The sequence below is a fragment of the Hyperolius riggenbachi genome, chromosome 10 (genome assembly GCF_040937935.1).
Source record: "Hyperolius riggenbachi isolate aHypRig1 chromosome 10, aHypRig1.pri, whole genome shotgun sequence".
Taxonomy (NCBI): domain Eukaryota; kingdom Metazoa; phylum Chordata; class Amphibia; order Anura; family Hyperoliidae; genus Hyperolius; species Hyperolius riggenbachi.
The window spans coordinates 117061628-117079757 of record NC_090655.1 but is presented as its reverse complement, the minus strand read 5'-3'; the positions used below and the strand labels follow the sequence as shown (position 1 = coordinate 117079757).

General features: G+C 43.7%; 1 protein-coding gene across 6 annotated transcripts in view; it reads right to left on the bottom strand.

Annotated features, from left to right (window-relative positions):
- The window catches only part of P4HA1 (prolyl 4-hydroxylase subunit alpha 1), a 110609-nt gene that overhangs the window by 21700 nt on the left and 70779 nt on the right, over window positions 1–18130 (bottom strand). For all 6 annotated transcript variants that reach the window (XM_068257661.1, XM_068257662.1, XM_068257659.1 and 3 more), the window contains 4 exons: window positions 16263–16414; window positions 13727–13864; window positions 4394–4633; window positions 1528–1712 (listed from right to left, as the gene is read on the bottom strand). In XM_068257661.1, the coding sequence (XP_068113762.1) occupies window positions 1528–1712; window positions 4394–4633; window positions 13727–13864; window positions 16263–16414 (715 nt within the window). The remainder of the gene's footprint in view (window positions 1–1527; window positions 1713–4393; window positions 4634–13726; window positions 13865–16262; window positions 16415–18130) is intronic.

Genomic DNA, 18130 nt, shown 5'->3' with positions numbered 1-18130 from the left:
GATTCCATGTTCAGTGATTGGGGAAGAGCGGTCCTCTACCCAATCGCAATGCCTGGAATGAATGGACGTGACCGCGATCTGCGGCCACGTCCATTCATAAAAACAGGAAGCAGTCACAGTGTAGTTAAATGTAAAACCAAACAAAATGAACACTTCCTCTTACACGGGAAAGTGTTCACTACCGCCATCTTGTGGCCAAAAAGTATAATTACACATACAGGCAAACACACACAATAAAATACCTTGCACTTCCAAACCCCCCCCAAACAAAAAAAAAATAATAATACATAAATAGTTGCCTTAGGGATTCAGCTTTTTTTTAAATCTATATTTTGAGGGAAAATTACTTTTACTTTACTACATAGGGACTTGTAATTATGGACCGGACAAAAAAAAGCCCCCCCCCCCCCCCCCCCCAAAAAAAAAGCCAGAACAGAAATAGAACACCTATATTTCCAAATCTTATATTGTCGCCATACATTGTGAGAGGGACATAATTTAAACAGTTTAATAATTTGGACAACTGGGCAAATAAAATGTGTTGGTTTTATCCACAGGAGAACGTTTAATTTTAAAACTATAATGGCAGAAAAACTGAGAAATAATTTTTCTCTATTTTCTTATTTTTCCTGTTAAAATGCATTTGGAATAAAAAAAATTCTTAGCAAAATGTACTATCCACAGAAAGCCTAATTGGTGGAGAAAAAAAAAAGCGAGGAATAGATCATTTTGTTGTGAGAAGTAGTAATAAAGTTATTAGGGAATAAAAATGGAGGAGCACCGACAGGTGAAAATTGCTCTGGTCCGTTAAGGTAAAAACCCTTGGGGGTGAACTGTTTAAAGGGGCACAATGGCGAAAAATTGTAAAATGTAACATGTGCAAACAGACAAATAAGATGTACTTTTTTCCCCCAGAGTAAAATGAGCCATAAATTACTTCTCTTATGTTGCGGTCACATACAGTAGGTAGTAAAAATCTGACAGAAGCGACGGGTTTTGGACTAGCCTAGCTCTTCATAGTCGATTCTGAGCAAGGCTTTTATTCTTTATTAAGATAGTCCCTAAAAAAGATTTAAACTATTATTCTGGCCAGCTTCTCTGCTTGCTACCCAGTTTTTTTTGGCAGTTGGATAGATCAACTGCCATTCACTACGTTTTTAAAAATAAATCCATGAGAATCCCCTATGAAGAGATGGGCTAGTCCAAAACCTGTCGCTTCTGTCAGATTTCTACTATCTACTGTAAGTGACAGCAATATAGGAGAGAAGTAATTTATGGGTCATTTTACTCTGGAAAAAATGTACAGTACTTTGTGAATGTTTGCACATATTTTAAATTTTACAATTTTTCGCCACAGCGCCCCTTTTAGAATAATGGGTTTTTTTTGCCCTTCCTGTTGAAATGGCTTTATACCAATTACTAGATAACATTTTACTTCCAGTATTTCTACAATATAGCAATATTGCACAGAGTTAGAGGCTGCACAGAAGCATTTATATAATGGTAAACGCAACAAGCCAATGTTACCATTTTCACCCCCTCTCCACGGCACAACATCTCATACTTCTGTCTCTCTGGCAGGTGGTCTTTGGGTCGGCCTTTCCTTGTAGGCAGCAGGCTAGCAGACTCAGCGGAACCGGTTTTATTCGCTTCTTTGGCCATAATGTATTCAAAGTATTTCAGATTGCCGTTTCCTCTCTGATGTTCAGGATCTGAAAGTTAAAATAACCAAATAACCTAAAATGTCACACAAATATAATTCACAAGTGTCAATATCCAAACTTCTATTTTTATCCATATGCATTTATACATGGCTGACATTTCCCACAGGAACTTACAGAGTACATCAAACAAGTCACATTATTAATTATCCCTCTGTGGAGCTCACAATCTATTACAGTCTGGGGCCAACTTCTTTGGGAATCAATTCATATATCGGTATGCTTTTAGGTGGGAACTGTAGCATCTTAAATGAATCCATGCACTCAGAGCAACAAGACAGTAAGATACAATTTTTGTTAATTTAAAGTGAAAAACTGATGAGAATTAGATACACTAGTTTTATGTTCTGTTTAAAAAAAAATTACTATATATTATTTTGTCTCTGCTCAATGATACAGTATGTGTCCCAGAGAGCTAAAGTACTTCAGAAGCTGTTCTCTGCCAGGAAAGAGTTTTATGGCAAGTGAGGCTATTGCAATTAAGATTTTTTTTTTTTTTTTTTTTAAAAAAGGTCATGTGACGTGCAGCAGTTCAGGTGAGGGAACAGACAGAACCTCAGCGTTGGGCCGCTGCTTGGCATTACTGTGTTGTTTAAACTGCATGGAGGCAAGACACAGGCAAGATTCTGAGAAGGCCACAGGCCGACACCCAAAGTCTACGCTGTACAGGGTCTCATGCCTGGTTCTTCAAAAGGGTATTATATGAATAAGCAAACTGAGGAGCTTATACACAGACTAAAAGCTTTTACTCTGAATGCCAGGGTGGCACAGCTAAATCTTCATAGCATTAGACCAGCTTGGAGACAGAAACCATCACGCAGACTCAAGCCAAGTTATCGTTACATCAAAGTGCACTAGTTATTGTCACAGAGCTATCTAATGAAAGCCATAAGGACCTGGGAGCACAAATTACTGCAGACTGGCTCTAGCACTCTGTGTCACTGTTCTACCTCATTTTTCCAGAACATTAGAGTCAAGCTTACAGGGCATGACGAGCATTGTTCAATGCTTACAAACTACAGACATACAAAAATTACGCTGACCTTTACAGGGATTTATAATCTTCTGCTGTTCAGCCTTATCAGAAAAAGTCATTAAATGACCCAAAGGTGGAGTGGTGTCAGGTAAAACTATATCCGGTAAGGCTTATGAAGTTTATTATCTTGACCAAAACTACACAGTAAAAATAAACAAGAAGCAACATGTATTGTGGATTGCTCTGCATGGATAACATTAGATCCAAGACAAGACAATATACTCTGTACAGCGCTGAGAAAATATGTCGGTGCTATATAAGTACTTAAATAAATATCCCATTAAAATTACAGCAAGTCTTAACCTTTCTAGTTATTATGGTAAGATCCTGTAGCTACCGTACGTTTTAGATAACCAGTCACACCGATCAACTAGTTCCAGGTAGATGGTTATACTCGGTCTAGTAGTGGAAAAAGTAGTTAGCAAAAGAGTCATTCTAATGACAGAGACGTTAACAGACTATAGCTGTCCTGACTTCTTTATTCAGTCAGTCAAACTACATTTTCCAAAAAGATGGGATGCCGTGAAAAATGTAAACTACAACATATGATAATTAGTATAAAATCATTGTCTGTAAACACAGATCATAACTGCATCCATATAAAAATCAATCAAAAAAAGCACTGCTGCCTTCTCTGGGCTCAAGCTAATTTAACTTGGACTGAGGCAAAGTGGAGAACTATCCAGTGGTCTGACTAAACAAAATGTGAATTTTTTTGGGGGAGGGGGGGGGGATTAGCGTCTTTCCAGTTGGAGAAGGACCTTATGGGCAGTTAAAGCTAACAGTTCATCGCTAGCATGCATAATGGTATGGAGATGTATTAGTACACTTAGCATGGGTGGCCTGCACTTCCACAAGGGTACCATTAATAATAAAGATTATGGCAATACGCTCGTATTATGCTCACACACATATTAAAACCACACAGACATAACACGTGGACAGTTCAAATACTACACCGTTCTTTCCATGTGTATTTCCCACCATTCACAAATACATATACGGTAAGTCACGTAGTCTTGAAGTGGTAAAGTGGTTTGGCGAAACAGTCTGTATGCATGTTAGATTATTGTGGCTCTGTGCAATTAACAAGCTGACGTATCACTGCATTCCATCTGATCTGGAGGGGTGTTCAGCATTCAGGGACATAAAAGGATGATTTGCCGATTCAGCAGTGAAGCATTGTAGGACGCCTTAGAAGCGCACTCCAACCTGAATAACTGCAAATACCTTGTGTAATAGCATAAAGCTAGTAAAAGAAGTGACGTGATGCAATACAATAGTAAACATTGCGTTGCTGGTATCAAATTCAGCAGATATTTAAAAATAAATAACCCTTACTTGCAACATTTCCCATATTGTTTTTGCAACATTTTCAATTAAAAATAGGGTTTACTCTAATTTTCAGTTTTTAGCATTCTAATTTTATATACGTTTTACACAGCCCCCTAACAATTTTTGAAGCTAGATTGAAGCAGTAGAGTTTTGTACCAGGTTAGCCATTAGGAAAAGCAAGAAGTTTTAAATCAGGATGATACCATCCTGCTAGACTGTAGATGCTGTTTGGAGGTTTAATTGTCCATATTTGTACACAATAGAAATGCATGCCGCAAACCACTAGAAATCTGATTCTTACCAAGCTCTAGAAGTCTTCTAGTTAGCTTCAGGGCTTTCTCCAGGTCTCCTTGCTGATACACAGCATAGCCGAGGTAATCTAGAACCAGCACCCTATCAAGCGAGGTCTCTTCTCCAGCGTCCACCTGACGCAGAGCTTGCTCCATCCACAGCTCTGTGTGATAGTAATCGGCTTCCGTGTAGGCAACCTTTCCCAGCTCAAAGCAGTCTTCAGCCGTCAGTGATGCTTTATGCTTCACACCTACGAACAAACCAGCATTACAATATGCCAAAAAAAAAAAAAAAAAAAAAAAAAAAAAAAAATTCCAAAAACCATATAATACTTTTTATATTCACACATTTAAAGGGAAGGTTCAAGCAAAATAAAAAAATAGTTTCACTTACCTGGGGCTTCTACCAGCCCCATGCAGCCATCCTGTGTCCTCGTAGTTACTCACTGCTGCTCCAGTCCCCCGCTGGCAGCTTGCCGACCTCAGAGGTCGACGGGACGCATTGCGTACATTTTTACGCATTCCAGCTAATGCAGGAACATTAACACATACATTTTTACGCGTTTCTGGTTCAATGCGTACATTTTTACGCATTGAACCAGTAATGCATAAAAATGTATGTGTTAATGTTCCTGAACTAGCTGGAATGCGTAAAAATGTATGCAATGCGTCCCGTCGACCTCTGAGGTCGGCAAGCTGCCAGCGGGGGACTGGAGCAGCAGTGAGTAACTACGAGGACACAGGATGGCTGCATGGGGCTGGTAGAAGCCCCAGGTAAGTGAAACTCGTTTTTTTATTTTGCTTGGACATTCCCTTTAAAAAGGAATCTCCACTCAGTTGTACTTAAAGGGGAACTTCAGCCTAAACAAACATACTGTCATCAAGTTACATTAGTTATGTTAATTAGAATAGATAGGTAATATAATCTCTTACCCACCCTGTTTTAAAATAACAGGCAAAGGTTTGTGATTCATGGGGGCTGCCATCTTTGTCATGGGGGCAGCCATCTTTTTGGTTGAAAGGAAGTGACAAGGAGCAGGAGACAGTTCCAACTATCCTGTGTCCTGATTACTCCTCCCAGCTGCGTGCACTAGGCTTCAAATGTCAAAATGTAAAAAAAATAAAAATAAAAAGAAAAAATTGCACCAAAACAGCAGAACGAGAACAACATCATCAGAAATCCCATCATGCTTGCACAGCATCAGGGGAAAAAAGCCTGGGCAGTTTTCTTCTGTGCAGCTAAAAATGAGGCTTGTATAAGAGAAACAAAGTTCTGATGCTGTGAAACTGTTAAAGAAACACCAAGCCTTTTCAGTGCAACTGAGTCGATTTTTAGTCTGGAGGTTCACTTTAAAGACTATCAATACTCAAGTGTTCTAAAATGTACAAATAAAGTCTAAGTAGCAGTGTAAACATTTTCCTACTTTTCATGTTTAATATCAGAGGCAAAAGCTTTAATTTATTGGAGTGTAGGATTTAGCTTTATTTGGAACAAATCAATTGCAGAAGGGGTATGAAAAGCTGTGGTGTGGCAGACAATTAGAAATGTTTATATTTATGCATACCCGAGAGGGGAGATTAAGCTGTCATGACAGCTGACATCTCCCCTCAGTGATCAGGAGTGATCGAGATTGGCTCCTGATCACTACCATCGCCAGCGGATTGAAGTGATCACTGACAGAGCTGCGGCGGTCTGAGGGGGAAGAGGAACCACTCACCTTCTTGACGTTTCCCCGGCGATAGTCGCTCCCCTCTGCTCTGGCCGGCATCCCCGTTCGCTCGGACATATGTGTTGGGTCTCAGCTTGATGACGTCATCAAGCCCACCTCAGAACTTAAAGGCAGTGCGTGTGAGGATGCCAGCCAGAGCGAAGGGGGCTGCTGGCAATACAGGGGACACTTGGCCACACTGGGGACACCATACCCGGCTAACCCTACCAGGGATCTGGCTGCCTGACCCCCCCAAATGCACCCACGCCCCGCATGTAAAATGGCCTGGTCCTTAGGGGGGGGGGGGGGGGGGGGGTGGGTTAGGCAGCCGGTCCCCAAAGGTTTAATGTATAAAAACCGCCGGACAAAGAAAAAAGGCACCCACATGGCAACATACACCAGAAATGTAATCTGAACATTTCAAGGACTAAATTTGCTGACCCCACTTTCCCCAATATAAAAGTCCTCTGAATGCCTTCATTGTTAGTTGAGAGCTCAATGTCATGACAGCAGGCTGACCACTTCTGCTGTTGGATGTCAGCAAAAAACGGTTTTGTGCTATTACAAGCTGCACAAGTTTGCATGAAATGAATGTAAAATTTGAATTCACTCAAAATTATTAGAATCTCATTGACCATCTCCAGCCGACATTCTAATAATTTCTCTTCCCCACTGTGATTCGTGTGCTATTGTAACAAACGGAGAGGCAGCTGCGGTGAACAGCGCTACCGCCGCAGCTGCCTCCAGCTCCCTGTCTAGCAATGTATCCATGCCTAGGGCGTCTAGCACGCCGAGGACGGGTCTGTCAGTTACACATAGGGTTGCTTTGTCGCGTGCGCACAGACAGGACCCTTATGCGGGGAGGAGGCGCGTCAGCTGACCGGCCGGTCGGCTGATGTCAGAGGAGACGCTCGATGCTCCTCATTGGTTGATAGGAGGGGACGTGCCGGAAGGGTCTCCTCTGCCTAGCTGAATCACTCGCAACTTGTCTGCTGTTGCGAAGACTTGGTGTTAGCGTTCAGACCCTTAGACAGTTCCGGTGTGCTTTGATCCGGGAGGAAACCAGGGATTTCACACAAGATAGGAATTATTTGATAGCCTTTAATATATTACTACTGTGTTTATTTGTGCATGACTCTGGCTCGTTCTGACTACTCTTCTGCTCAGTGTTTCTGTACCTCTGCCCATCTGATCTTGCTGCCAACCCTGCCTGTTTATACCTTCCAGTCTCTGCCTTCCGATTTTGTACTGCATCTGTCTGTCTGTTGCCAAACCCGATCTGTCTGACTACTCTACTCTCACCAGAGGGCGCTGTACTGTTAGTATCCATCAGCTCCTCTGGTGAGGTATTGCTAAACCTATCAGTACTACTGTTGCACCAATCACATTGCTATTTGTTGTCACCACAGCTTCTGATATACCAGTATTATAGGCGATTCTGCAGATCACCATATAAATTCTGTTATTTGCTGACACAAATCATTACAGAACAGCAGACCAAAATGTCTATGGACGCACTGTGTTATCAGGTTGAGGTCTTGACCACAGCGGTGAATAATTTAACTGTATTGGTTAATACACAGACTCAGATCACCCAGCTGTCTGGGGTGGTCCGCACCCTCCAGACTGCAACGGTACCAGTGCAGTCCCCTCCAGTTATAGAGCCCAGAATGCCTATGCTGGGAAAACTTTCAGGGCACACATCTGATTTTCAGAATTTCAGAAGAAACCGTTGCCTTTCTTACTTTGAGATGAGACCTGTTTCATCAGGGACTGAGAGTCAGAGAGTATCCTTCATTAAAAACACTTTTATCAGCAGATTCACAGACATGGGCTTACAGTCTTCCTAGTGGTCATGAGGCATTAACTTCAGTGCAGAATTTTGTCAAATTCTGGCTATTACATACGATGATCCAGATATCGCCGTCACTGCTGAGAGGAAACTTAAAAATCTAAGGCAGGGACAGAACACCGCTGAGGCCTATGCTGCAGAGTTTAGACAGTGGGCAGTATCGGCTAGGTGGGGACAGTTTGCCTTACTAGACTGTTTCTTATCTGGGTTATCCGACCCCGTTGTGGATGTAATGCTAAGTCATCCTGAATCCAAGACGGTTGATGATGCGATCTCACTTGCAGTAAGAATAGATCGCTGTATTCGCTATCAAAAGCAAGCTCGTGGTAGACGCTCTGTGAGATCTGTTCCCGTCACCTGTCCTGCCCCTTCTCTTCCTCAGGATGAACCGATGCAGATCGGACATTCTAAATTGTCAGAGGTCGAGAAAAATCAGAGACGGTCGGAGGGGCTCTGTCTATATTGTGCAGAAAAGGGCTATATAGTACAGAACTGTCCTAAAAAGGCGGAAAACTCTGCCACCTAGGAGTAGCTAGAGGTACTACTCTAGGCGAGCCAGTGTTACCTCTACTTGATAATCGGTTACTACTCCCTTGTTCTATTTCCTGGGAAGATCAAGTCCGGTCTACCCAGGCATTTATAGACTCGGGTTCAGCTGCCAATTTTATAAATTATGATTTTGTTAAGAAATTGGGGATTCCCCTGCTTTCCTTAGACAGACAGATTGTCCTCACTGCAGTGGATGACTCTCCACTTCAAGGGAGTCATCCCCTGTCTCAGACTCCGAGTTTGTTATGTCATGTGGGGGTATTGCATAGAGAACAAATACAATTTTTTGTGCTTAAAATGGTCACTTCTACTGTAATCCTTGGGATGCCGTGGCTGCAAAAGCATTTTCCTCAGATTGGAGCTCCGGCCAGTTGATTAGCTGGTCCTCCTTTTGCCATCATCATTGTATGGAGAAAGTTGCTGTTTGCACTACCAAGATTCAAGTAGAGGGGTTACCTGCACAATATGCAGAATTTGCTGATGTTTTTTGTCCTAAGTCGGCGCACAAACTTCCTCCACACAGAAGTTTTGACTGCCCCATTGAGTTAAGGCCTGGTTGTATGCCCCCTAGAGGTCATTTGTATAACCTGTCCGCTCCTGGAAAACTTGCTATGCAGGACTACATTAAAGAAAACCTTGCCAAAGGTTTTATCCGTCCTAAGTCTTCGGGTGGAGCAGGGTTCTTTTTGTTCAAAAAAAGGATGGTTGGCACCGCCCCTGCATAGATTATCGAGAACTGAATAAAAATTACCATAAAGAATCGTTACCCACTCCCGGTAATTGATGACTGGTTCTCCCAGGTTACTGATGCATGTGTCTTTTCTAAACTCGATCTGAGAGGGGCATACAATCTGGTACGCATAAGGGAAGGTGACGAATGGAAGATGGCATTTAACTCACCAGACGGGCACTACGAGTACCTGGTTATGCCCTTCGGATTGTGTAACGCTCCTGCCGTCTTCCAGGAGTTGGTCAATGAGATTTTCCTGGTCCTGGGGCGATTCGTCCTGGTATATCTGGATGACATACTGATTTTCTCACCCAGTCTAGCTAAACACAGGGAGCATGTGAGGTTTGTCCTGGAGAAACTGAGACAGAATTCTTTATATACAAAAATTGAGAAATGTCTTTTTGAAGTATCGGAGGTTCCTTTCTTGGGGTATATCATTTCAACCTCGAGACTCCATGGACCCCAAAAAAGTAGCTGCCGTTTTGGAGTGGCCACAGCCCATGGGGCTGAAGGCACTCCAAAGTTTTCTTGGCTTTGCCAATTTTTACAGAAAATTTATAAAGTGATTTTCTTCTGTAGTGTCATCTCTCACCAACCTCACCAAAAAGGGAGCTGACACTTATAATTGGTCACCCGAAGCACATTCTGCTTTTTCATCTCTGAAGAACTTGTTTTTCTCTGCCCCTATTTTGCGACATGTCGAGGTCACTTGTCCCTTTATAGTTGAGGTGGATGCATCAGAAATTGGGGTCGGGGCTGTGCTGTCTCAACACTCAGGTTTCCAGGGCAGATTGCATCCTTGTGCTTTCTTCTCGCGTAAATTCTCCCCCGCGGAGAGAAATTACGATATCGGTAACCGAGAGCGGTTAGCCATCAAACTCGTATTTGAGGAATGGCGCCATTGGCTCGAGGGGGCAGAACATATGATTTCAGTCTATACTGACCACAAAAACTTGGAATATATTGAAGGGGCCAAGAGGCTTAGTCCTCGACAGGCCCGCTGGTCATTATTCTTTTCAAGATTCAGATTTATCATTACGTATAAGCCAGGGAGTAAAAAGGTCAAGGCAGATGCTCTGTCTAGATCAGTGGTTCCCAACCTGGGGGCGAACGCCCCCAGGTGGGCGATTTGGGTTCTAAGGGGGGCGGTAAATTTGTGGGGGGCGATCAGTATGAAAAGGCAGAAAAAAATAAAGTGTTGCAGTGTCACTCGTTTTAAGAAAATTATGGGCAAAAAATAAGATCTGTATAAAATATGCAAGTGTGCATGATAGAGTTGCGTAATTCCTCAGGGCTCGTTGGTCACGCGCCGGTGTAATGTCAGATATTGCAGCCCGGAAGCAGCCTTCCTCACTGAGTATCGCGCATGCTCAGTGGGAAGTTAGATATTATTTACCTGAAATATCTCCGCTTCCGCACCACGTACACTCCCGAAATTTTCAGGGGAGGGAGGTGACCCCCAGATCTAGCTCTGTGTCAAATTGCAGCCCCCGAGCCCCGCTAGTTCCCGAGATAGGTTTGCTGCAATCATTCTCGGGAACCAGCGGGGCTCGGAGGCTGCAATTCGGCACAGAGCTAGATCTGGGGGTCCCCACCCTCCCCTGAAAATTTCGGGAGTGTACGTGGTGCAGAAGCGGAGATATTTAGGACGTTTTACGTGGCTGCACAATTTAATGGGACGCAGGCAACTACTGCGCATGCGGGGCTGTACAACGTGCGGGGCTGCAATAGCTGACATTACACCGGTAAGGGAATTGGCGCAAAGTAGTTGAGTCACCGGCTATTTTTAGCTGGCAAGGTCACAGCGCTACCCCCCTCCACTGGCACCACCACCTGGCGTAAGGGTATACCGTACTAAGAGAAGGGGGGGGGGGGCGACAGGGGTGAGTCGTCTTCCCCTAAGGGGCGATACCTCATAAAAGGTTGTGAACCACTGGTCTAGAGGTTTTGAGCCCGAGACAGTACAGCCACCAACTCCCGAGAACATACTGCCCGAAAAGGTTGTCGTGGCAGCCACCGAGACCTGGGAGGATTGGTCACTTACTTTGGGGCCCTATCAACAGGATGTTCCCGAGGGGAAACCTGACGGAGTTCTATTTGTGCCACTTCATTTGCGGCTGCAAATTTTACAATTGCTTCATGCACATAAAAATGCAGGGCATCCTGGGGTGGCTAGAACGCAGGATTTACTGTCTAGGTGTGTGTGGTGGCCATCTCTGGTCCTAGATTGTAGGGAGTTTGTCAAAAACTGTACAGTTTGTGCCAGGAATAAGCCATCCAGACAGGCTCCTGTGGGCACCTTTCAGTCTTTGCCAGTACCTGAGAAACCATGGACCCATTTGTCCATGGACTTTGTGGGCGAACTCCCCAGGTCCGAGGGGAAAACAGTCATATGGGTGGTAGTCGACAGGTTCAGCAAAATGGCTCACTTTATTCCACTGGACGGACCCACCTCTGCTCAGGAACTGGCGGATGTCTTCATTCAACACATTTTCCGCATACCAGAAAATGTGGTGTCAGATAGGGGAGTCCAGTTTGTGTCCAAATTCTGGAGAGCCTTTTGTCAGCATCTTGGAATGAACCTGTCATTTTCCTCCGGCTACCACCCACAGACCAATGGGCAAACTGAGAGGGTTAATCAGTCTTTAGAGCAGTTCCTTAGATGCTATGTGGCTGACGCGCAGTTAGAATGGGCAAAGTTTTTGCCATTCGCAGAATTTGCACATAACAACCTGAAAAGTTCCTCTTCAGGCTTTTCTCCCTTTCAAGTGGTGACGTTGAGATCTCCCAAGTTCTCTCCATTGCCAGTGGTGTCTTCTCCTTTCCCTGCTCTGGAAGAGTGGCAGGGATCTTTTAAGGAGATTTGGACCATGGTCAAAAGGAACCTGGAAAAGGCCTTCCAGACTCAGAAGACGCAGGCTGATAAAGAACGATCTGTAGAGTGGGACTTTGTGCCCAGAGACATGGTGTAGGTTTCTACCCGACATCTGGCGCTGAAACAGCCATCAGCAAAATTGGGTCCCAGATTTATAGGCTCATACCCTGTGTCCAAAAAGATTAATAATGTCCATTATGTCATTTCTCTACCACCCAGTATGAGAGGTGTTAAGTCATTCCATGTGTCGTTGTTGAAGCCAGCTGTTCATGTGGATTCCTCTCCCCCCACCCCCTTGAGATGATTGATGGGGAACCTGAGTATGAGATTGAGCGGATTTTGGAATCCCGGCGGGTGCGTAACGCAGTACAGTACCTTGTGCATTGGAAGGGGTATGGGCCTGAGGAGAGATCTTGGGTGCCAGGTCATCGCATGCACGCTGAGGAACTTAGGATGCAACTCATGAAACTTTCCTGAGAAGCCATGCAGGACGTGTCCGGAGTACACGCCTCAAGGGGGGGGGGGGTACTGTAACAAACGTTGGAGAGGCAGCTGCGGTGAACAGCGCTACCACTGCATCTGCCTCCAGCTCCCTGTCTAGCAATGTATCCGTGCCTCGGGCGTCTAGCACGCCGAGGACGGGTCTGTCAGTTGCACATAGGGTTGCTTTGTCGCGTGTGCGCGCGCACACACAGACAGGACCTTTATGCGGGGAGGAGGCGCTCGCCACTCCTCATTGGTTGATAGGAGGGGGTGTGCCAGAAGGGTCTCCTCTGCTTCATAAGCCTAGCTGAATCACTTGCAACTTGTCTGCTGTTGCGAATACTTGGTGTTAGCGCTCAGACCCTTAGATAGTTCCGGTGTGCTTTGATCCGGGAGGAAACCAGGGATTTCACCCAAGATAGGAATTATTTGATAGCCTTTAATATATTACTACTGTGTTTATTTGTGCATGACTCTGGCTCGTTCTGGCTACTCTTCTGCTCAGTGTTTCTGTACCTCTGCCCATCTGATCTTGCTGCCAACCCTGCCTGTTTATATCTTCCATTCTCTGCCTTCCGATTTTGTACTGCATCTGTCTGTCTGTTGCCAAACCCGATCTGTCTGACTACTCTACTCTCACCAGAGGGCCCTTGACTCTGGTGAGGGGCGCTGTACTGTTAGTACCCACCAGCTCCTCTGGTGAGGTATTGCTAAACCTATCAGTACTACTGTTGCACCAATCACATTGCTATTTGTTGTCACCACAGCTTCTGATATACCAGTATTATATGTGATTCTGCAGATCACCATATAATCAGGTATACATCTGCACTGTAGGTGATACTGCAGATCACCTATAATCAGAATTCTGTTATTTGCTGACACAAATCGTTACAGCTATATAATCTTTTTGCTCCTTAGCCTCCTGCAGATTGTATACAATGGGCCTGGGTTGCTTCAGGACATCATTCCGCTAGTCCTTATGTGGCTCAGACTGACAGGTTACCAAACAGTGTATGTGATAACTTGGTTATCCGCAGCAATAAATAAAGAAGCCCATGTGGCTGTATTTTTCTATGCAGGAAATAAAGTTGTTCAGGAAGTAAAGTTTTTCATGAAGTATAAAGTCAGAAAAGACCAACTCACCTGGCAGGTTTCCCTTGGCAAGGGTATCCGTGTCTAAGTTATATGTGTCCTGAAGACGAATTAAGGCCTTGGCTGCGCCAGTCTGGTCCTCATCATTGGGGAAATACTGCCGCTGTATTGTCAGGTTGGAGATGAATCCTTAAGTAATAAACCAAAATCCACTTACTAAAACCATAATGTCTATTACACATTAGACTATTAAAATGACACTGAAGCAAAAACAAAACTAACAAAAACCCTTATGATATAATGAATTGTATGTGTAGTATAGATAACAAATAGAACATTAGTAGCAAATAAAAGCATCTCATGTTTTTATTTTCAGGTATATAGCTTGTTTTATAGCATTGCATTATTCTATAATATTTGCAATTTACAAACCACACTGTATTTTAAACTATGAAACAGAGCAGGGCTAATGACCCTATAAACATCCATGCAGTAAAAATCTTATCTGAAGTTATCTTTCGCAGTTTTTTTTTTTTTTTTTTTTTTTTTTTTTAAGTAGAAGTGACTCAGAAAACAGCACGGTAGCTGACTAAACTGGTCAGAGAGCTCAGAGAAGCTCTTTTGCTTAGATAACAAGTGAAGTTTCTTAACTCTTCCTGTACTGGAACAAATATGAGACTGGTTTCTGTGCTACTAATGTTGTATTTCTTAGCTGTACTACACATGCAATGCATTATTTCATAAGTTTATTTCACTTCAGATTCCCTTTAACCACTTCCGAGTGGTTTGGATGAGCTTTGCTGCGGGGGCTCTTCAGCCCGCAGCACAGATCAGATAGCAGGCAGGGCGATCAGACGGCCCCCCTTTTTTCCCCACTAGGAGGATGTCCTGCTGGGGGGGGGGGGGGGTGTCTGATAGCTGCCGCGCTGCTGTGCCTAGCAGGGGGGGGGCTCCTCAAAGCCCCCCCTCCGCAGCGCTATTCCTCCCTCTGCCTCCTTCCCTCCCCTCTTCATTATGGGCTGCGCAGGACGGAAATCCGTCCTGCGCCGCCTCAGATAGGCTTCAGCCTATCAGATGCTGGCGATCCCCGGCCAATCAGAGGCCGGGGATTGCCGATCTCCTTTACGGCGCTGCTGAGCAGCAGCGACGTATGTATGTAAACAGCGGGGAAGATGTTCCCCGCTTGTTTACATGTACCCTGCGAGCCGCAATCGGAGGCTCGCAGGGTGTTCACGGAGACACCCTCCGTGAACTGACATGGAACGGCCACTCATACGAGCGGCCGTTTCCATGGAAACCGCTTCAGGATTCAGGGGCGTACTTATGCGTACGCAGAATCCTGAAGTGGTTAAATATGCTGTTATCTACATTTCTAAGTGTCTTTTTTTTTTTTACTTCTAAAAGTTTGAAGTTATAACGAAAACTATTTTAGCAAGTATTCTCCATTGTTTCACATGCTACCTCCTCCAGATCTTATTCTGACACCAGTATTTAAAGGACACCTCAAGTGAGAAGGATACAGGAGGCTGACATTTATTTCCTTTTAAGCTGTACCAGTTGCCTTGCTATCTTGCTGATCCTCTGCCTCTAATACTTTTACCCATAGACCCTAAACAAGCACGCAGCAGATCAGGAGTTTGAAATTTTTGTCAATATTAGCTACACCCTTGTTTCAGTGTGTTCTGTGCCTTCCGTTTCCCATTGGTTTCTGTGTTCCGGATGGTGCTGTCAGGCTCAGGTCCGGGTGCGTGGGCCGGAGATTCGGACCCAAAAAATAGCGCATGTTGGAAAAGAGTCCGGATCCGATCCGGCACGTACGGAACGGACGCGTGTGAACGTCCGCATAGACTTTACATTGCTATGCGGAACGTACGTTTCGTTTGTACAGTATGCGGTCCGGATCAGATCCGGAAAATCCGGATAGTGAACGCTAATGTGAACCGGGCCTTAAAGTCTTACCTCAAAAGATGCTGGAAACTGATCATGTGACCAGATCAATAACCAAATTGTCAAACTGCCGTTGCAGTTAAAATTTGTTTATTTTCAGCAATGAGAATACAAATACTTCTCTTACATAAAATAGCAAAGTTTCAGATTTTATATTGCATTTAAAAAGATAAATTCCCTCGCGGTGAAGTATAGATTGTGCTTTTGAAATTCAATTGATTCAAAATGAAAAACATTTTTTTGAATCTACTCCCGGCTAAGATTTTCCAAAGGAGCTTAGATTGTTCTTCTTTAAAACCTTGGCAACAGAATTCCATGCTTTGAGAACGGTTGCCATGAGACTGTCTAGAAACTACCACTTTGCTGCAGGAGTGAGTGAGCAATACAGGGCAAACGTCTTTATAACTCATTATTATACATAAATCCATTGTATAGCATAAAAGTTTACACTTTTACCTACCAGTTCCTTCTAGAAACACTTACTTTATATGAATATATACGTTAATAACGTTTTTAATCCTTGCAATACTGTACGTATAAATCTGAACTGAAAGAAAGTTGCTCTCTACTAAAAGTATGAATTTATATTACATTTCTAAAAACATTTTGCATTACTGATCTTGCAATAGTAAACGTTTACCATCTGACATGTCCTTCAGCACAAGGTTCTCCAGTGCTAGCCACTCTGTGTTGAGTCTCTTCATTAGTTTGTATGCATTGACAGGGTGACCCAGGAAGCCTTCTGGGTCCTTTATAGATGTCTCAGATAGGCTGTCTAGCTTCTCTGCCCATCTGCAAAAAGAAAATCACTTTAGACATAGGCAAAAAAGGGATGTAAGGGTAAAACAAGTAAAGCAAAATCTTCCAGTGTTTTAATTCCTGTCACTTTCGAGATCACCACCTAGACCAGAAGAAAATCTCACCAGGGACACACAGCAACCAAAACCACATAGTAAAATTTAAAAAAAACTTTACCTGAAACAATTAAAGCTAAAGAAAATACATTTTACAGAAGATTTTGAAAAGCAGTTCCGCAAATTGCAATTTCCAGTGATTAATAAATCAGGACACCCCCACATTTATTCCCACTTAAAATGTCTCAAATCACAAACAGGTGCAGTGTTCTCCCCAGAATTTTTTTTTTTCCAGCCGGGTGGGGTTGAGATGATACAATGCAGGGTCGGTGCTTCTGTGCACAACTCTGCTTACAGCAGACAAGGAGGTGAGCCGATAACAACCGGGTGCTCACCAAAACTATCCGGGTGGAACTAGAAAAGAGTGGAGCGCGCCATAGTGTATTACATCAAAGGATGGACATTTATTGCACTTACAAGTTATACTCACAATGTTCAAAATTCAATTGAGCGTGTCAGCGGGCAGCCAGCCGCTATGGATCAGTGGAGGATAACGCGCTGTGGCCGGCAGCGCGGGTCCTGATGGTCTGGGCTCCGTCTCACTGGTGGTGGGCGTGGCTTCGTCCCTCAGCACGCGTACGACGTCATTACGCGTTTCGGCGCTCTGCGCCTTCGTCAGATGACGTCGTATGCTACAAGGCGCAGGGTTATAGGCTTCCCCCAAAAGTTGCCATAGCAACCTGGGGAAGCCATAGAAAACTTTATTAAAACATGGTTAAAACGCACAATACACGCATACTAATAGTCCTTTCATGGGGACTTGCGTGTATTAATGAAACAGCGCGTCATCCTCCATGATCTCACATGGGAATTAGCACATAAATGGATTTCCTTATAGAGGAACAACACGGTGAAATCTGCGGCTGGTATTTAGTAGATGACACATATGGGATAAATACATTATAGACAGAAATAAATACTCCACATATGTATATACATATCCTAAAAGTTGTTAAAACATACAGAACACTAAAAAGTAGAACATAAAATCAACAACAGCCGGAGTTGAAATTAAAATTGACAAATGAAAAATAAAAAATAGGTGTAAATATAAATACCGTAAATACTTTAAATGCTAGGCGAGAATTATAACAATTCATCAATAGAATGGGGCACAAATGATGCACCACACATGGGCTTCTACTTTTAGCCCATGGACCGGTTCCCTAAGTCCAAATCAGACTGCAGTGGGGGGCTCAAGGGCTGGGAGAACGCCGGAAGGCGAATCTCAATGTAAGAATATTTCATAAAAAGGATGGTCAGATGGAAAGAACCACGGGACCGGACAGCTAAAAAAACGTAAATAAACCGCTAATACAACGCTAATAAAACGCTGATAAAAGTGGAAATAAGGGCGTCTAGATATACGGACGCTACATAAAAGAATATATGGTGCAAAACCTGTGCTCCTACATAAAAAAATCACATATAGAGAAACACACGCACTCATTGACTACATTACTTCAAATCCATCAAAGAAAGAAGGAGGACCGGTTCGATACATTACCCAAGGGGAATTACTAAGGTGGGGCCTATGGATGTGCGTATAAACGCACACCCAAAGGATCATGGAGGGATGTGGTCAGTATCCGTC